Source organism: Castanea sativa, chromosome 10 (assembly GCF_040712315.1).
Source record: "Castanea sativa cultivar Marrone di Chiusa Pesio chromosome 10, ASM4071231v1".
Classification (NCBI taxonomy): Eukaryota; Viridiplantae; Streptophyta; class Magnoliopsida; order Fagales; family Fagaceae; genus Castanea; species Castanea sativa.
The window spans coordinates 11,751,994-11,773,000 of record NC_134022.1 but is presented as its reverse complement, the minus strand read 5'-3'; the positions used below and the strand labels follow the sequence as shown (position 1 = coordinate 11,773,000).

At 39.7% G+C, this 21,007-nt stretch overlaps 2 protein-coding genes across 4 annotated transcripts; both read right to left on the bottom strand.

The window, feature by feature from the left end:
- Positions 1 to 1,148: 1,148 nt before the first annotated feature.
- LOC142613720 (flavin-containing monooxygenase FMO GS-OX-like 3) lies at positions 1,149 to 15,357 on the bottom strand. 3 transcript variants are annotated; one of them, XM_075786190.1, is made up of 7 exons: positions 14,623 to 15,303; positions 14,213 to 14,283; positions 2,791 to 2,943; positions 2,377 to 2,459; positions 2,088 to 2,223; positions 1,813 to 1,986; positions 1,149 to 1,549 (listed from the first exon to the last, which is right to left on the bottom strand). In XM_075786190.1, the coding sequence occupies exons 1-7, from the start codon at positions 15,206 to 15,208 to the stop codon at positions 1,250 to 1,252; spliced, it is 1,503 nt and encodes a 500-aa protein (XP_075642305.1). In that variant the 5' UTR covers positions 15,209 to 15,303; the 3' UTR covers positions 1,149 to 1,249. The 3 variants fall into 3 exon arrangements, with proteins under 3 accessions (XP_075642305.1, XP_075642307.1, XP_075642306.1); XM_075786191.1 differs by having other exon boundaries at positions 1,167 to 1,553; positions 14,623 to 15,357; XM_075786192.1 differs by lacking the exons at positions 2,088 to 2,223; positions 2,377 to 2,459.
- Positions 9,687 to 10,906, bottom strand: LOC142611706 (uncharacterized). The gene is made up of 2 exons (XM_075783817.1): positions 10,430 to 10,906; positions 9,687 to 10,328 (listed from the first exon to the last, which is right to left on the bottom strand). Exons 1-2 carry the CDS (start codon positions 10,781 to 10,783, stop codon positions 9,987 to 9,989), a joined length of 696 nt encoding a protein of 231 aa, XP_075639932.1. The 5' UTR covers positions 10,784 to 10,906; the 3' UTR covers positions 9,687 to 9,986.
- Positions 15,358 to 21,007: the final 5,650 nt, after the last annotated feature.

Here is a 21,007-nt window from a genome sequence, read left to right as displayed (position 1 = left end):
CTTCTATGGGAAAATGAAAAAATGATTAATATTTTTTAATTTTTTTTAAATGAATGATTAATGTGTACCTTAAGTACATGCATTAATTAGACCCGATTTTAAAATGTGGTTTGTTTTTTTTTTGGGGTAAAACAGAGATGCAACAATCTAAAAGAACAAGACAGGTACTAGCCAACACCAAATGAGTCAAGTCGCTCCATTTAAAACAAGTTACTTATGTTGTTTAAACACTAAAAATATTGGAGTTTGTCATTAAAAAAAAAAAATTAAACATTAGAATGGTAGACTTGTAGTTCCCTTTTTTATGTTATTGAAATTTCATCATTTTCATAAAAAATAAAAACTCTAGATTATTAGTTATCATTTTTTTTGTTGTCCATTTCAATTCTTGTTTGTTTCGTCATTTTATAGTTGAAATTTCATTGTCTAGAATTTTATTTTTGAGAAAAATATGCAAATCCATTTATAGCATTTACATAAGTTTATGCAAAAATTATTCTCTATTTTAGAATAAGAACCTTTTTTTTCTTTCTTTCTATTATAGCTCACTATTTTTCAAAATATCCACATAGGATTATCTATCACAGAGGATTATCCTATGTCCATTTTTTTCAAAATATCCACATAGAATTATCCTATGTCCATTTTTATGTTGTTGAAATTTCATCATTATCATTAAAATAACATTTATTTCTTAATTTTTTTAATCATTTCTTTCTTTTCACACATAATAACCACTACTCACTCTCATTTTTTCACCCTCGAGAAATACAAAAGAAAAACAAATCGTATTGTATAAGCTAAAGTGACATACATTTGCACAAGCATTGAAACAAAATCATATTTTGCATAAACAGTTCATAATCTGATATGTGGATGATTTTTGGACTTCAATGACTATTTTGGGTTTTATGCTATTTTAGATGAGCGGGTGCAAATCCTCTTCTTTTGGATGCTTTCATGATTGGACTTTTGTTTTCTAAAATTGGCGGTGACATATTTGTAAATAACAATACCTATGTTTCGAAAATCATCCCTCTCAGATTTTTTATTTTTTGTTAGTCTCTTTCTTCCTTGACAGTCTTTTTTTCTCTTCAGTTCATCAAGCCATCACCGTAGCCTGGAGCATTCAACTTACTGATTCTTGTGCTTCATCATAATGTATGTTTAAAGAAATCTCAATATTCAATTTCGATTCAAAGGAACAAATTCACATTATTCTTAACTTATATTACTACTCAAAGAATGACTAAACAAAGGGGAATAAAAGACTGCGATAGAAGGCTGACTGGGTTATAGCAAGTGCGATATAGTGCAAAAGGGTGAGTTTTGAATCTTCATTACTGAGAGAAGTATCTGTCACTAAATTGATTTGAGGTGGACTTGATGAAATCCTTTTGAGCTTACAAAACCAAATGTTGATCTTCCCATTCATCGCGGTAAGACTGAGGTTGGGTGAGTCTGCGCTTGAAAGTGTCATAACACATTTGCTTTCTCCATTCTTCAAATGCAGGACATCCACATTGATCTGCAAGCCATGTATTGTACCCTACCTAGAACATAACATCCCATATAAGATTTCTCCTCTAACTTAGCTGCTCTTTTACTAATAATCAAGAAAGATTTTACTAGGTGCAAGTCAGTATTGAGACACCCTTATGGTCTGTAGATTGCTAGTTTGGGATAATTTATCAATGTTTATACTGAAAATGAGTCATACGCCACCATACTTAATGCGGGCATGAAAAAAAAATTAAATAAGTAAAACTGAAAATCTGCAACGTTATAGATTTTTGACTTGACCAAAATTACCTGGTTATTAGCCACACAATGAGTATATCGCTTCGGAGTGCCAGAAGCTTCAAGTGATGACAAGAAGGTTTCAACATCTTCAATCATCTCCTCTTGTGATAGAAGCGTGAATCGATTAGATAAAACACCAGCTATCCACTTGCTTTGTAATTCAAATGTGGGGAAAGGAATAGTCTAGCACAAACCAAACACAAAAATTTACTTTTACCATGAAATAAGATTAGATTAAAGATCCAACCACGAACAAGGGCACACTAAATTAAGTAGGGATAAACCTTATAAGTTAACCCAACAAAGGAAAGCCAAGGGGCCAAGGTTGGTGGAAAAACATGCTTGTACAATGGCCCCACACGGTTGTCATCCACAGTCACGACACCATTGGTTTCAAGAAAAGGAAAATGATACTTGTACCTTAAAAAAGATAAACAACTTTTAATTACCATACATTTAATGTTTCATTTTTGGTCCATTCAGGAATTTTACACTCAATATGAGACTTTGTGTAAAGGCAGTTTGGGTCGTAAATCAAAGCTAAGGAAAAATTTATGGGAGTATGCAGCATACCCTGTACAATGTAGAATGATGTCAGCAATGACAAAACTCCCATCTTGAAAATATACATAACAATCTTCGTTGACACTATCTATCTGCAATGGTTGAATTATGGTTAGTACATAGTATCTCCAATTAGTCTGTCCTGGAATCACAGAAACATACCTCTCATCCATTTTTGTTAGTCTTCTATTACATTTCTAAATGTCCCAAACAAAATCCTTTTTTAGAAAATATACATATACTTTCTGAACATACTCTTTACTTATACTTATTTTTATATGAAAGAAGATTGTGAAATAATGTTCCCCTAATAAGTAGGAATTTCCAAATAAGTAAATAAAAATTTAAAAAGTTGGAGGAAGTACTTGTTGACCTCTTCTAATAGCCACTCAGTTTCACCGTGGGTAAGGACTGAGGACTTACCATAGGATGAAGCCACATATTATCATAGGCAAGTTGCTTTCCAAATACACCATCTAGGACCGTTCTAGCTGCAATGTGGACTTCTTTGGCCACTGTGGCTACTTCCTGAGAAATATCAAATGCACTTTCTGAACTCCCTATCACAACTACAACCTGTCGAAAGCAAGAATGGATAAGGCAGGCTAATCACTTGTGCGGGGAAAGAATTGAAACCGAAAATATAATGAGCTGTAAGTGGTAGCTAGGTCCGAATTACTGAACATTGTTTAGCTCCTAAATGCAGATTAGTTATAAAAGTAATATTTAGTTAACTAGGAAAAGAAGGCATACCATAATCAGGGGCAATGTTAAATTTTCAGACTGTGTCTACCTTAACCAGTTTCAGCACATTTCCTAATAAGCTAATATCAGATGAATAGAATTTGTTTTGTTAAGTTAACTAATGGAATTTTCTGATACTTAAATGTCTAGTCTAGAAGGAGAGAATTATTTAATTTGGTAAGATTCTATAAAAGAATTTGGATGGCTGCAATACTAAACTTCCCATAATGCTTTGGAGAGTTAAATATGGAGCAACAAAACTTTTTGAATGGAGTTTTTTCAGGCAAAATGATACAATAGATACAAGGTCCTATGATGGCAGAAGATATTCCCCTCATGGGGAGTTGAAGGGGATATAGGTGTTTTGTTTTGATAAGATAAAAGGTCTCATGTTGAATTCAGTCTAAAAAAGTTTTATAGTGCCTCCTGAACAAGCAAAACAGTATTATAAATGTACAGCCTCATCCTTATCTAGTTCTTGACGAGTTAACAATTTTGTTCACCAAGTTAATTTATTCAAAAACCTAAGATAAGACTACTTGTATCTGTGCAGAAACAATTGATTATATACATCCTATCAAAAAAAAAAAAAAATTGATTACACACACACACATATATATTTTAAGTGAGTTTTCATATTACTACTAATGGGACTGACGAAGTCAAACACAGACGAGATCGCCTCCACAGACGAACCTGACTGAGTATCCGCATCACTGACGAGGATGTTAAGACCATTCAATGCTGCCAATAATGTCTCGGACGGTTACGAAACCAGCTGGACAAACCGTTGGAAACGTATTGAATCTCATTACTCAGTTGAAAACGTTATCAAGAAAGACATTAACACCACAGTACCATCCACAACGGCTAGAATCCAGAGGGATATATAAAGCCCTCACAACGCCAATACGAGGTATATACATAGTCATAAGATATGTTGAGTTATTTTGTTTTTATTGTTATAAACCTTCTTCTGCACTAACTTTGGCATCGGAGACATTGTGGCAGGTACCACACCGGTGACCATTTGAATGAGCTCTTGCTTCCGTCGTGATGTAGGAGTGTGACCGGCCTTATCTGGACAAACTCATAACGACTGACGAACTTTTGCTTTATCAGTTTGGCGCCGTCTGTGGGAACGACATTCTCATACTACGGTTCGAAAACGTAGTTCCTACCAACTTTGATATCCAGATGGAATCCAACCAGGATTCAGCGGCCTTGGTTCAGCAAGTTCAAGCTCTTGCGGCTACCGTCGAAGAACTCACCAGACAGAATCAGGAGATGAGACAAAGGCTTCAGCAGGAGGAGAACCGATCAAGAGCTGTCCAAGAGGATGAAGGGGACAGCCACGGGAGAAGTGACTGACGAAGGACCATTACTCCAGAGGAACAACATTCTGATCTCCTCTAGGAAATGAGAAAGGAGATGGACGAATTGAGAAATGCCATCAAGGAGAAGACGGATCGGAGCCTAGATAGAATGGTCAAGGCAACGGATTCTCCTTTTACCATGGCAGTCCTAGAACGACCAGTGCCAGCAAAGTTTCGGTTGCCTCAACTTGAGCCTTTTGATGGGCTTAAGGATCCCCAAGATCACCTTAATACCTTCAAGACGACACTAGGCCTTCAACAGCCCCCTGATGAAATAATGTGTCGTTTCTTCCTTATTATGCTGAAGGGAGCTGTAAGAGAGTGGTTCACGAGACTGCCCACCTCATCCATTGACAGCTTCGAACAGTTAAGTAGCGCCTTTCTGTGCTATTTTGTCGGAGGGCAACGTCCTAAGAGACCAGCGGATCACCTGCTCACTATTAAGCAAGGGGAGAGGGAGACCTTGCGGTCATACGTGAAACGCTTTACTTGAGAAACCCTAGAAGTGGACGACGCAGACGACAAGGTACAACTGACGACATTTAAAGCAGGGCTTAGGTCCAGAGAGTTCGTTGTCTCGCTAGCAAAGAATCCGCCTCGGACGATGGCAGAGATGCTCCTGAAGACCTAAAAGTACATGAATGCTAAGGACGCACTGGCAGCCATAGTGGACGAAGAAAGGCCGAGAAAGGAGGGAAGGAAGGAAGACGAACGTACGGAGCAAAAGAGGGAGCGCCCAGGCCATTAAGGAAGTGACAGAGACAAACGGAAAGAAGAAAAAGCGACACGGATGGTAAAATTCACCCCTCTAATTATGCCTGTTGACAAAATCTTGACGCAGATTAAGGACGAGCACATCCTCCAGTGGCCGAGACCTTTGCATTCGTCTCCTAATGTGCACGACAAGAACAAATACTGCCAGTTCCACAAGGATCATGGCTACTACACGGAGGATTGCCAAGACTTGAAAGGACAAATAGAAGACCTGATACAGAAGGGGAAATTGTAGAAATATGTGAAAAAGGGAGAATCTAGCAGGTTCAGGGACAGCAATAGAAGCCAGCGTGAATCCTCGTCCAAAAATGAGAATCGTCCATCCCAACCACTGCAGGAGGTGATCAGGGAGATAAGCACGATCGCAGGGGGGCCCGTTCACGGGAGGATCATTCAAATCCCTTAAGAAAGCCTGCCAGAGGTAGGTGAACAGCTTCCATATGATGCCCCTGTTCAAGCAGAGATGGACAAACCGGGACATATCTTTCAACGAGGAGGATGCAAGGGGAGTGAAGCAGCCACATAATGACCCCTTGGTCATATCGCTCACAATCGAAGGGTTCAATACCAAAAGGATCTTTGTAGACAACGGAAGCTCCGCCGACATCATGTATTTACCGGCCTTCCAGCAGCTAAAGCTAGATCTTGGGAGACTACGCCCGTTTGACTCCCCCCTTGTCAGCTTCAGTGGGGACAGGGTATACCCTAAAGGCATAGCAACGTTGAAAGTCACAGTAGGGACTTACCCGAGGCAGTTGACCCATCAATTGGACTTCCTGGTAGTAGACTGCCCTTCCTCCTATAATGTGATTATTGGAAGACCTACGTTTAATTGATGGAAGGCGGCTATGTCCACCTACTGCCTAAAGGTGAAATTCCCAACTGAAGATGGTGTCAGTGAGGTGAAAGGAGATCAGGTCTTAGCCAGGGAATGCTACCAGGCTGTCCTAGCTGTGAAGGAAAACCATACATGGACAATTGAGGAGGAAAAAGAGGACAAAGTAGAAACTCTGGAAGCAGTAGAACTGGTTGAAGGAGAAACAACTAAGATGATGAGGATAGGAACCGCCTTAAGCCCCGAGATAAGGACAAAACTCATTTAGTTCCTTAGGGAAAACATGGATGTCTTCGCATGGAGTCACGAGGATATGCCCGGTATATCCCCTAAAGTCATCCAACACAGGTTGAACGTGAACCCAGGAAAAAGGCCCTTTCAACAGAGACGACGAGTCTTTTCCCTTGAACGAAACCAAGCGATCATCGACGAAGTTAACAAGCTATTGCAAGCTGGTTTCATTCGGGAGGTTTACTACCTTGAATGGCTGGCCAACGTCGTGCTGGTGAGGAAATCGAATGGAAAATGGAGAATGTGTGTGGATTTCACGGACCTGAACAAGGCCTGCCTGAAGGACAGCTTCCCTCTACCGAGGATAGACTAGCTGGTAGATTCTACAATTGGACATAAGTTACTGACGTTCATGGATGCATTTTCAGGATACAACCATATAAAGATGGCTGAGGAAGACCAAGAAAAGACTGCTTTCGTCACAAGTCAAGGGCTCTATTGCTATCAGGTGATGCCATTCGGGCTGAAGAATGTAGGAGCAACATACCAAAGGCTAGTAAACAAAATGTTCAGTAAGCAAATCGGCAGAAACATGGAAGTGTACGTGGATGATATGCTCGTCAAGAGTAAGGAAGAACTGACGCACCTGGAAGACTTGAAGGAAGCATTTGCTACCTTCAGAGAATACCGGATGAAGCTGAATCCTAGCAAGTGTGTCTTCGGCGTAACCTAAGGGCAGTTCTTGGGATTCGTCGTGTCCCAAAAGGGTATAGAGGCCAACCTGGAGAAGGTACGAGCCATCCTAGACATGACGTCACCCAAGACCGTCAAGGAGGTCCAAAAACTAATGGGAAGAATCGCAGCCCTCAACAGATTCGTCTCTAGAGCTATGGACAAATGCCTGCCCTTTTTCAAGACATTGAAGAAAGCTTTTGCATGGATTGAAGAATGTGAAGCAGCATTTAAAGAACTTAAATGCTACCTAAGCAATCCACCCCTCCTAAGTCCGTCCAAGGAAGGAGAGAATCTATATTTGTACCTGGCAGCGTCAGCCTCAGCCGTAAGTGCAGCCCTGATTCGAGAAGAGGACAAGAAACAGTTACCAGTCTATTACGTCAACCAAGCCCTCCAAGGAGCTGAAGCGCGGTACCCCAGGATTGAAAAGATCGCGTTCGCCTTAATAGTAGCATCACGCAAACTGCGTCCGTATTTTGAGGCGAACCCCATTGTGGTAATGACGGACCAGCCCATCAGGAAGTCCATGAACAAGCCCGAGGTAGCTGGGAGAATGGTGCAGTGGGCAGTCGAGCTCAGCCAGTTTGACATCGAATACCACCCCAGAACAGCCATAAGGCGCAAGCTCTGGTGGACTTCATTACTGAATTCACCCTCCCCGAAGATGACAGCCTCGACGATGAGACCAAACTATGGACGATCCAGACCGATGGTTCGTCAGCTAAAAAGAGGAGGGGAGCAGGGGTCATCATAAACACCCCTGATGGAGAAAAACTCAGATATGGAGTTCAACTGAAATTCCCGGCAACCAACAACGAGGCCGAGTACGAAGGGATACTGAAGGGATTGAGACTCGGGAAAGCAATTGGGGCTAAGAACCTGCTCATCCATAACGACTCGAAGTTGGCAATAGGTCAGATCAGGGAAGAGTATGAGGCAAAAGAGGAGAGAATGCAGAAGTACCTCAAGCTGACGAAACATCTAGCCCGGGAGTTCGATAAGTTGGAGTTTGTTCGGATCCCAAGAGACCAGAATATGGCAGCAGATGAGATCGCGAAGATGGCCTCGTCAGAAGAAAAACCGACGAACATGGAATTACTCATGGAGATTCAGAAACGCCCCAGCATTGAAGAAGTCCCAACACTTGCCATCCAGAGTGTAAATAGTTGGATGGCACCGGTCGTGTCGTTTCTCCAAGATGGGCACCTCCCTCACGACGCCCTCGAGGCCAAGAGGATCAAAACAAGAGTAGATAGATTTACGATTCAGAATGACACCTTATACAAAAGGGGCTTCTCCATGCCCTAGTTGAAGTGTGTCGACGAAGAAGAAGCCAAGTACATCCTTCGAGAAGTCCACAAAGGAATTTGTGGAGACTATGCTGGGCCCAGATCTCTGGTAAGCAAAGTCTTTTAAATAGGATATTTCTGGCCAACCATGCAGGTGGACGCAGTAGAGCTCGTCAAGAGGTGTGATAAGTGCTAGAGGTTCGGGAATGTCCAGAGGTTCGGGAAGGGTGCCTGGCTGGAAGAATTGCCCAATGTCTTGTGGGCCTACAGAACAACGGCAAGAACCCCAACGGGAGAGACGCCTTTCAGGCTCACTTATGGCACTGAGGCGGTAATCTCAGTCAAGGTGGGAGTGGCTAGCGTCAGGCGAGAAGTATTCCGCGAGAAAGACAACGACGACCAGCTGCGAATCAATTTGGACTGCCTGGATGAAATAAGAGACAAGGCCTCTAGCAAGACGGTGAAGTACTAGCAGAAGATGGCCGAGTACTACAACAAGAGGGTGAAGCTCAAACGACCTGACATAGGCGACCTCGTCCTACGCAAGGTCACCACGGCGACCAAAAATTCCGCCCAAGGAAAGCTCGGTCCTACGTGGGAAGGACCTTACAGAGTCGTCCACTACTCCCGACAAGGCAGCTATCACTTGGAAACCCTAGATGGGCAGAGGCTCCTGCGACCCTGGAACATTGAGCACTTGAAGAAATACCATCAACAGATGTAACACAAAAATTTACTCATTCCTGAAAATTAATGAAATAAAGATTCAACTAATGTCTTCATACAAGTCTTATCAGCAGTAAATCCCGGAAACCCAATATGGCTAAGCAATAAGATTCCGCCTAGGCGGATGTATATTGCCGACGAAGCCAAGAGATTGTCTCGAAAATCCCTAAGAAAAAGCCTAAGTAATAAAATTCCGCGTAGACGGATGTGCATTACTGATGAAGGGGAAAAAAAAAAAGCCTAAGTAATAAGATTCCGCGTAGATGGATGTGCATTACTGACGAAGGCGAAAAAGAAAAAAAGCCTAAGTAATAAGATTTCGCGAAGACGGATGTGTATTACTGACGAAAGCGAAAAGATAATAAAAAACGGCTAAAGTAATAAGATTCTGCCTAGACGGATGTGCATTACTGGCTGAGCCAAAAGATAAGATCCAGCCTTGACGGATACAAGTTACTGACGGGTCAAAGAGGTTGACGGGTCTCGAAGCACACACAAGTACAACATATGCAAGTAAGTACGATGTTATAAAAGCCCAAAAACCACGGGCAATTACCTTTGTTTTTACATTTAAAAGCCCATAAACACCAGGCCAAAAATAGTCTTCTCAAAAAACAAATTAAAACTGTTCTAGAATTTGGGCCCAAAACACATCGGGCACCCAAAAAAAAAAAAAAAAAGGGGAAATTTTTCCCAAGTGACACGATCAAACGTCCGGAGCAGCATCGTCATTAGCAGGGGTGCCAAGGGCATGGGTTACAACGACTGGGGTATTAACGGCTGGAGTGTCTCCAGGAGCGTCAGCGGTCATCACTTGAGCAGCCTCGTCAGCAGCAATCTCCTTGTCCACTTCCTCCATGTCCAGCGTCTCAAAATCCACTCCGGAAGGGTGTTTGATACAATATCTCCTCAAAAGCTCAAACCCCTTGAAATACTAGCTGAAGACACGGAGTTGTACTCCTCGGTCTGCTGGAAACCCTCAACGGCCCTAGAAGCAACGACTTTGATTTTCTCCTTCGCAGCTGCAAGCTGCTCGTCCTTCTCCAAAACCAACTGCTGCTCAACCTTAAGCTTGCTGCTTAATCTCTTGACCTCCCCCTTGGCGTGGTTGACGTCCTCCATCGAAGCTATCACATCCCTCTTTAACTTCGAGTTCTCTGCCTCCAGGACCTTTATCCGAGAGAGCGCGGAATCGACCTTAGCCCCTTGAGCAAGATACTCTGAGGAAAGATGGATGCTCTCCCCCAACACCTAAAAAAAAAAACAACAAGAAGAAGGAAACAAGCAAAGAAATTTAACCTCAGAACACCAACATAGATAGTGAAAAAGAAAACTTCGCTCAAGCACGTTACCTGGACGAGCTTATGGAGGTGACGACCCACCAGCTCATTTGGAGGCAAACCTGAGAACACCTGTAGATCCTCCACAGTCACGACTCCACAAGCCTTGTCCACCGCCAGCCTCTCGTCATCCCAGATAGTAGACGAGCAACCATCGTCTCTCCCCCTATCAGACGTGCGTGGCCTTTTTGAGGCAGGAGTTGGGATCTCTTCAACCGAGGTGGCAGGAGAAGCCGTCCTCGTCGTCTCAGCGCCAGAAACAATTGGAGTTGCGGAAGCAGTTGGAGTGACAGAGGAAACCCTCCCCTTGACACGGACCACCTTCTTTCCAATACTAGACAGTGGTTCGTCCTTCTTAGACCTCATCTTCTAGTACATACACTTGTTAAATTTCGTCATCATTTCTGCAAGAAGGAAACACTTATAAAAGGACAAAAGAATCAAATGCAGATAGAAAGACCGAGACTGATGAACTCAAAGCCTACTCTTTTTTCCTTCGATGTCAATACTCCGTAGAACGTAGGGGAATGGGTCAGGGCCAAGATGGTAAAAGGCAAGCGTCCGCGGGTCCACTAAGTCGTCCCAATTTTTGATCATCTGGGTGTACTCAATTGCCTTTTCAACACGGTCCTTGTGCCTGCTTTTGAGCTTGGGCCTCCTCTTAACTGCAAAGAAGGCAAAGGGGTTAATGACGATAACAACGGATCCAACAAAGGTAAAGATGACAGGGAAGGATACTAACGCACCTAAAGTCGGGGTCCCCCACCGACGAAGCAATCTTGGGACATCACCCCAATCCCGGCTAGAGGGAGTCTCAAAATCGTCCCCAGACACAAAGAAATATCTGGACTTCCAGTACCTGAAGGATGAAGGTAAACCCTTGACAATCCTGGCTCTCCTCTCACAGGGTACCAACTCATAGTATTCATACTCTTTAGACTCTTTCAAACGATACAGATAGACGAGTTCACTCATCTTGATCATATCTCCGTTAGTGGCCAACCATATTTCCATACAATTGACCACTATCCTCCACGAATTGGGCATGAATTGCCCGGGGGCAATACCAAAATGATCCAAAAGCTCCATTATAAATGGATGAACAGGGAGTCTAAGTCCACAAGTGAAAGCGGCCTCATAGAAGCACACTTCACCGGGAAAAAATTGGCACGCATAGAAGCACACTTCATAGAAGCCCAGTCTCGAGATCACTGGACCTAACCTCAGACATTGAGCCTTGCTCCCTCACCAAATCCTCAAACCAATCGACTGACTGACGAAGCAAGGGAAACAACTCACCCAAAACAACACCCAAGCTATTACCCTCGAAAATGAAGTTCTCAAGGTTTGGGAAAACACCCAAAGACCCCCCTAAGCGCGCAAAAAGAAAGGAAATTGAGGGACAAGCTATCCTAACCTCAGAATTACTGACCACGAACACCCAAAGAAAAACGCAAAAAAATAAGAAAATACTAAAATTCCCGAAAACCGAAAGCAGAAACCAAAAGAAAAGAAGAATCAGATATTTACAATCGCCGAAAAGGGAGAATAAGAAGGAAAATAGAAAGAAAAGTGTACCTCAGAAAAGAAAAGGCGAGGAGCCCAACACCAACCACGCACCAGCTTAAAAACTGAGAGGAGAAAGCACTCAGAGACACAACTGAAATTATAGAGAAAATGAAATGTACAGTGAGGACATGAGGCCCCTCCAACTGTAACATGCCACGTGGCCACGACCAGCATAACGCCGCCATTACGCATTCAATGCGGCGCGAAATCCCAAAAGTCGCCTGCAAAAAAAAAAAAAAAAAAAAAAAAACCCTTTCATCTTCTACGATCGTCAGGACACATCATGACGACCATAGAACCCGGGGGCAGCTAATGGAACTGACGAAGTCAAACACAAACGAGATCGCCTCCACAGACGAACCTGACCGAGTATCCGCATCACTGACGAGGATGTTAAGACCATTCAATGCTGCCAATAATGTCCCGGACGATTACGAAACCAGCTGGACAAGCCGTTGGAAACGTATTGAATCCCATTACTCAGTTGAAGATGTTATCAAGAAAGACATTAACACCACAGTACCATCCACAACGGCTAGAATCCAGAGGGATATATAAAGCCCTCACAATGCCAATATGAGGTATATACATAGTCACAAGATATACTGAGTTATTTTATTTTTATTGTTATAAACCTTCTTTCGCACTAACTTTGGCATTAGAGACGTTGTGGTAAGCACCACACCGATGACCATTTGAATGAGCTCTTGCTTCCGTCGTGACGCAGGAGTGTGACCGGCCCTATCTGGACGAACTCATAACGACTGACGAACTTTTGCTTTATCAACTACTATAATCATCGTATTCTAAAATTATATAATAAAAAAAGGTCCAGTTGATATATGCCTTAGGATATACATTAATTATCCATTTTAAGAAAATTTTTATGGAGAATTGAAAAAACTATCAAAACAGTTGATCATTTTTTTCATTTTTTCATAAAAAGTTATCTAAAATGGTTTACTAATACATGCCCGGCACAAATTAATAAAACCCTTATAAAAATATAGAAAAAATTATATTTTGTTGAACTTCCCTAGAGATTGAACTAATTAAACCCAAGACATATTTAAATGTCTTTTCCAAATCCACCACTTAGGTAATAGAAACCTAAAACTTTAGAGGCGGAGCTGCACTTAGCAATGGGCCCCTCCAAATTTTTTTAAAAACTTCATAATGTATGTATATTTTACAATTTTTTAAATATTAGAACTTAAAATTAATATTTGGCCCCTCCAAAAAATAAAAGCTGGCCCCTACAAAAAAGAATTGAACAACTAATTGTTGGGTTCCAAAAAATAGTTGTTAAGAGTGGGTTCCAGTTAGTTCAGCTGGTAAAGTCTCTGATGGTTGTATAAGAGATCTGGGGTTCAATCTCCGCCTACACCAAAAACTGATTGGTGTTTTGGTCTAATAATAAAGAGCTATTATCAAAAGTGGACGTTATAGGTTGAAACTCTCTAAAAAAAATAGTTAAGAACAACAAACTATCTACCTTGTAACATAAATAGTTGTTGTTTTCAAATTTTTAGTTTTTTCCTCTCTTAATTGTTAAGTTTTGTTTGTTGAGTTCAAATAGTAAGTTTTTAATAAAATAAATTTCTCTTAGAGTTATTTTATTTGAGATTAAGTCTCTTTGTTGTTTTTGTTAAGTTTCAAATTGTTTGTCAATACTTAATTAGTTAGTCACAAAGCATCAAATTAAAAAAAAAAAATTACACTGAAGATATGTAATATTAGGGAGTGACAATACTTTAAAAACAATTTTCTCTTGGACACACCCACATAATTTTTATATTTAATTTTCAATTTGGGACTAAGTCTTTTATTGTTGTTGTTGTTGTTAAGTTTCCAATTATTTTTCAATGCTTGATCTAGACTAAACATGTTGAATGAAAAAAAAAAAAAGGATAATTTAATGTTAGGGGTAAAAATATAGTTGTGTAAATGTATGTATGAATATGTATTCGGCCTCCCCAAACTAAAAATTCTGGATACGCTCCTGGAGTAGACAACAGGATGATAGGAACAAAATATAAACATTACTAGTGCTGTATTCACTGTATTTCATTCAGAACATAAGCATCGTAGGGAAAAATTTCTCATGGGCGGTACCATCTCTATTTTAAAATAGCAAATTAGAATCCGTTCCACGTTAGATTTTTATAATTCTTTTGATTTTAAAAATCAACTGGGAAAGCTGATATTAACTTTTTTGGTACATACTTGGTCTTGAAAAGGCTCAGGAACACGATAACTGTGGCAATGCATTTGTTTCCCACGCCACTCATTTATTCCTGAAGGTGAAAAAAAAAAAAAAAAAAACTTACTCATATTATATACCATATAGTCCTTTTATAATTAGTTTAAGACAATAATAATTTATATAAATTTTTTTATAAATTAATAATAAAATATTTTATACAATAAAATTTAGGTAATAAAATCCAAAAAAATAAAAAATCATGTCAGAGGGTAAAATATCAGACAGTATAAGTTTACAATCTTCTGTTATTATTTCTCTAATTTCATTTTATTAACATGATTAAACTCATTTTTATGTTATAATATTACGACGAACGTGTTTTACTTTACCAACTGAAATTGTGAGTTAAAAGTAGTGGCCGAAGAATTACCGGGAATACAGGCGACTTGAGGGTGGGTATAGTGGCCGATGCAGACAACAACAGCGTCGAATATCTCCTCCTCTTCAAGGACCATTTCATTTTCGTCTTGGCCTCTCAGTCTCAGTCTCGGTCTCTGTTTTGATTTTATTTTCCATTTGCATTTGAAGCCTTCTTCCTCTGCTACTAATCTCACGTGTACTACCTCTGTTTCAAACCTAATCAACTCACCGATCTCGAACTCGCGTGTGAAGTCTTGGAGATACATGAGAACCTCTCGGTGACCCGGGTACCGTCTCGGGTCTCTGTCAGGGTCTTCTTTGGCAAGGAACGGGTAGTCCATGAAGCCCATGGACTCTCGTGGGAGGTTGGTGCGGAGGGAGTGGTAGAGGCTGGAGTGGACCGTGGTCCGAGTCAGTCCGTGGTCGGAGTCGACCTTCGAAGTGTAGACCCAGCTGCCACCAACTTGATCGCCTCGCTCGAAGACAACCACCGTGTGGCCCTCGCGGCGGAGCTCGCGAGCAGTGACAAGACCGGCGGCTCCGGCGCCAATCACTGCCACGTGACGTAATATGATTGGCTCGGGCGTGGTTGACATTGGTACGTGGTGGATTTGTCGTCGTGAGAGAAGAAGAAGGGATGTAAATGAAGTCAACGAAAGCTACAATTGAACTGTTGAAAGACTCAACGAAAGAAAAGGAACAAGAGTGGGGCGTGCGGAACGAAAAGTTCGGGAAGCAAAACATCATGGACTTTAATTAATTAATTTTTTTATTTAAGGGAATCATGGACTTTTTTTTTTTTTTTTTATAAGAAGGTGACACTTTTATTAAGAATACCGAGGTGTGTATATGGGTCGGTTGAGGGATTTTTTGACCCAATAAAAAAAAAATCAACCCAATCTAATTGATCACATAAATCTAACTCAATTCATATAGGTCGGGTTGGGTGGGGTTGAATCCATGGGTTTGACAATTTATTATTATTATTATTAAATTAAGTAGAAAAAAAATATAAATATAAATATATTAAAAAAACTTAAATATTAGCATCAATGTAACTCCTTAAAGGTAAACAACACTAATGACTAAACAACAATAGTAATTTACTATGATTTGTGTGAACTAATTGATTTTTATATAAGACAGGAAGAGTTGGTTATTTTAAAAAATTTATTAATTATATAATATATTATATATATATTAAATATATTGGTGGGTCGGGTTGGGTTTGGCGAGTTTGAAATTTTGTGACCCAAAACCAACCCGACCCGTTATCAAATTTTTTTTTGTAATCCAACCCAACCCACCAAGGCCTAAAAACCAACCCAACCTGGCGAGTTGGGTTGGGTTGGATCGATTTTGGCAAATTGACGGGTTGGCTGCACACCTCTAAAGAAGATGAGAAATTCATTACATCTTGAATTAATGAAGACTCAATTATAGTCTATAGACGGGTTTTACTCTATTTGAGTTACATAATTATCAATATTCTCGGTGAGCAAGCTTATTTTTCTGTCTTATCTATACTACTATTTAAGGGGCTTTTCTGTTTGGACCAGATTTTTTTGTTCTAAAATACCCCTACATCCTATGTTTAAGTAGAGACAAAACTAAAGGATAATTCGGTAAAAATACAACCCTAACTTCCACTAAAACATTGCCTAAAAAATAGGGACACCCTTCTGTTTGATTTTCAAATTTATTTATCCACTTATAAATTAGATTCTCAAAATAAAAATTATATATATAAAATAAAAAAAACATAGAATTTTTTTGCTACCACCACTAAAAAAAAAAAAAAGTTTCATAGCACGTGCGAAACACGTGTAATGAGGCTAGTTTCTTTTACACGTAAGGCTTTTGCCATTCAAAACACCTTTAACTACTGTTAAATCCCCATAATAACGTTAGCAATAGCTATAGGTGGAGTTGTATTGCCAAAAATTGCATCTAAAACTATTTTGAAATCGCTCTTAAACATTGCATCACGTATACACTCCTCCCAGACAAAAAGTAGTAGGTAAAACATAGATGCAATAAACTAAACAGAATAAAGAACAATACAGGTACTAGGCACTGCCAAATGAATCAAGTAGCTCCGTTTAAAACAAGTTACCTATCTTGTCTAAACTCTAAAAATATTGGAGTTTGTCATTTAAAAATGTCAAATATTAGCTATGATATATGATAGGATCATCGAACCTTCCTGCCCAAATGAACCCGTTAGACACCTTCGTCTATTTTGCCACATCATGGACAAAGGAACGTAAGCCATTAAATGGAGTATTCAGTACCTGAAACAGTTACAAAACCAGCAGTTAGACCGTTGGAAGCCCATCAAAACCTACATTACTGAGCCCAGAGGCGTTACAAAACGGCACTAAAGCCACAATAAAAGCCACAACGGCTAGAAGCAATGGAACCATATATAAACATTCCTCAAAACCAAATAAGGTACACATCCTCAAATACACATACGCCGTAGCTCTACAATTTCTAGTTTTCATACTTTCTTTTAGCTTCAACACGCTAACTTTATCATCGGAGATTTTGTGGCCAGCACCACATCGGTGACCACCCAAAGAGGATCCCTTCCGCGATATTGCAGGTATAGAGACAAAGTTGCTGACCTGTTTGGTTGAACTTACTCGACTGATGATCACAACATCATCAATATATATTCCGTGTTGAATATGCATGAATAGATGCAGAAGAGGGAAGCATAAATTAGGAATAAAAGAACATGAGGATTACGTGGTTTAGCCTTAAGGCTTACATCCACGGAGGAAATTTTTAAAGGCTAGATGAAATTAGAGCAATCGGAGCAAAGGTTTCTTCATAATCAATCTCATACTTTTATGTAAGACATTTTGCAACAAGACGAGCTTTATAGCGCTCAATGGACCCATCAGAGTGAGTCTTGATCTTGTAGATCCACTTACAACCAACCACAGACTTCCTAGAGGGATAATGCATCAAGTTCCTCTTTCATTGCAATCTATCATAAAGGGTCAGTAGAGGCCTCAAGATAGGTGTGAGGCCCGTGTAGTGTAACAATGATAGTCAAGTAAATGTGCAAGAATAAACTTTACTCAAGTTGAGTGACGAGGTAGGATGTCTTGTGCAAGATCTTCAAGCAGAGCAGGAGCAGGGGATGAGGACGGGGACCTAGGCCCAAAGTTGGGTAGCTCGTCTTCGACCTGTTCATCTTCCACCTATTCATTAGAGGTTGATCTAGGAGAGGCATAAAAAATATCTGGTGGTTGGATAGAGAAGTCTATAGGAGGATCAAAAGCAACTATAGAAGGAATATGTGGCTCATTTAGAAAAGTATCTAAGACAAAGGAGGTAGATAGGGAGGCACAGAAGTGAGAGAGCATGACAAAGAAGCAATATTCCTAAAAGACAACATTATGGGAGATACAAAAACAATGAGAAACAGGATTATAACACCGATACCCCTTTTCAGTTTCATCATAGCTAAGAAAACAACAAAGCCTAGATTGAGGCTTAAGTTTGTTATGCTTATGCGACTGAAGAAAAATGAAACATGCAAAACCGAAGGAGCGAAGGTGGTGATAGTGTGGAGGTGACCCAAAAAGGTACTCATATGGAGTTTGATTTTGTATAACAAGACTGAGAATGTGATTAATAACATGAACAGCATGAAGAGCGGCTTCATCCCAAAAAAGAGCAGGAGTTTTGGTAGAGAGAAGGAAAGCATGAACGGTGTCAAGAATATGACAGAATTTTCTTTCGGCTCTACCGTTTTGCTGAGAAGTACCTGGATAAGTTAGTTGATGAATAGTGCCATAAGAATGCAAAATAGTGTGGAAAGCATGTTGAGTGTATTTAAGAGCATTATCAGATCGAAAAATTTTGATGCGTTTGGAAAATTGAGTTTCAACAATTTTTGCAAAGTTACAATATACTTGTAAAAATTCATAATGATGGTTCATATGAAAAGTCCAACTATAGCGAAAATAATCATTAATAAAGACAACAAAATATTGAAATCCACCAATACTAGAGACAAATGAAGGCCCCTAGACATCAGAATGAATTAAGTTAAAGATATCAGAAGATATTGATTCACTAGTATTGAAAGACAAAGCTAGTTGTTTCCTAACTGACATGAAACACAATCAAAATTTTCTTTGGACACGGAACCTAACAAACCTCTAGAAACCAAGTGGTGTACCCGAGAGAAAGATGCGTGACTAAGTCGGGCATGCTAAAGTGCAAGGGAAGGAATAGAAGATAGCAACTGTAGTAGCAACAAGAACAAGAGTAACAGGTGGAAGACGAAAGTTGTCCACGAGAAACATACGCCCAACTTTAGGACTGGTCCTAAGCTCTTGTCCCATCCTTGGATCCTGCACAGTACACCCACAATAATTAAAGGTAATGCGATAACCTAACTCATCTAATTGTCCCACAGAAAATAAATTGTAAAAGGAATTAAGAACATTAAAGACCCCAGGAATCGAAAGGTTGGAGGTCGAGATAAAACCTATTTTATTATTAAACATTGTGGAACCATTTGCTATATAAATATTAAGAGGGTGTGGTGCAAAGTTGAAAAAATAAAGTCGAGTAAGGTGTCATGTCATTGCAACAAGTAGAATCCCTAAGCCAAGAGGAACAAGACATACTAGATAAAATTGAGAGAGAAGAAGAAATAGATGTATTACCAACCATACGAATGGTATTAACGATGATGTTTTGCAAGTCGATTGTGGCAATGGTAATAATGGATCTAGAAGACTTGAACTTCGTGCAGATGGGAGCCATCGGTTGAATACTCTTAGTACTAGAAACAGTAGCAGCAGAAAAAAAAAAAAAAAAACTAATTTGTTACGATAATTGCAAGTCTCAATACTATGGGCTATGGCCAACATGTTTGAAAAAAATACAAAATCTTTTGTTTGATTGTTGGTGATGATTATTGCAATAAGAAGAAGACATATCTTTATTCTTCATTTAGAAGCAAAATATGCAGAAATAGATTGCAAAAATGGAATCTACGCAAAAAACTAGGATAGGAGCACCTGGATTGCAAAAAGTCAAACTTGTGAAAATCAATGGTCAACACTGGTCAATAGAAGTCAACGGTCAACTAGCGGCTTAGTCAACGCTGACACTGGTGTGCTAACGTAAGCAATGTTGTTGGCGTGATGACGTAAGCAATGACATGGAGGATGACATTAGCTAGGGCTTAAGTGGAGATTGATGTGGTAGTGATGACATTAGAGATGATGTCGGTAGGAAATCCAGTGGCATGTGAGATGCATTTAGTGCGTGGAGTGAACTCGCCGAAACTTTAACCAGCGCATGGAGGCATGTGGTTGGTTCGATGGTGATGTTTTTGGCGGCGTTAAGTAGATCGGTTGACGATCTACACGATGATATGGCTTATGTCTTAGTTGAAGGTTAGAAGTGACAGATCTGATGAAGGCAGTGGTCTTGGCGGTGAAGAGTGAGCTTCTGGCGGCAGAGATTCAACTCTGAGGACCTCTGACGGTAGTGAAGTAGTCAGGAGAGGGCACTGAAAAGGCTTACTAATCGAGGAAGTTGAGGCAGCGAAAAATAATAACAAAGACAAGACTGCAAGATATAAGAAAGTTAGAATAGTGGCTTTGATACCATGTTAGAAATACTAAATGAGTATTATTATATTTCACAGTAATAAAGTACACATGAGTGTGCAGTACTAGTATGTGTGCTATACAAGTAAGGCCTAGGGCCTACAGCCTATTATACGTTAAAAATTGGACTTGTAGATTGTAGTGTCTGTTTTGTATGTGATTGAAATTTCATCCTTTTCATAAAAAATAAAAACTCTAGAATATTAGTTATCATTGTTTTTCTTTTCCCTTTCAAGTCTAGTTTGTTTCCATCATTTTATAGTTAAGATTTTATTTTCTAGATTTAATAGTGTATATATGTCATGTCATTTAAAATATTTTTTACTTGATTATGAATTTTTACATAATAAAACTTAAAAATGCAGTCTCAAAAACAATATGCAAATTTATTTATAGCATTCACATAAGTTTATGCAAAAATTAGTCTATTTTAGAATAAGAACATTTTATTATTATTATTATTATTATTATTATTATTATAGCTTACTATTTTTCAAAATATCCACATATGATTATCTATTACATACTCTATTTTATTAAAATAACAATTTTTTCTTAATTTTTTACCATAGGATGAAGCACCATATTATCATAGGCAAGCTGCTTTCCAAATACATCATCTACGACTGTGCTAGCTGCAATGTGGACTTCTTTGGCCACTGTGACTACTTCCTAAGAAATATCAAATGCACTTTCTGAACTCCCTATCACAACTACAACCTGTCGAAAGCAAGAATGGATAAGGCA

Bases quoted from the DNA above. Each gene is read 5' to 3' on its own strand.
- LOC142611706 (XM_075783817.1), bottom strand. From the start codon at position 10,783: ATGAGGTCTAAGAAGGACGAACCACTGTCTAGTATTGGAAAGAAGGTG. The intron at 10,329-10,429 runs GTAACGTGCTTG...TTTTTTTTTTAG, and splicing joins ACCTCCATAAGCTCGTCCAG to GTGTTGGGGGAGAGCATCCA.
- LOC142613720 (XM_075786190.1), bottom strand. From the start codon at position 15,208: ATGTCAACCACGCCCGAGCCAATCATATTACGTCACGTGGCAGTGATT. The intron at 2,460-2,790 runs GTAAGTCCTCAG...CAACCATTGCAG, and splicing joins ATATGTGGCTTCATCCTATG to ATAGATAGTGTCAACGAAGA. The intron at 1,987-2,087 runs GTTTATCCCTAC...GGTTTGTGCTAG, and splicing joins TTGTTGGGTTAACTTATAAG to ACTATTCCTTTCCCCACATT.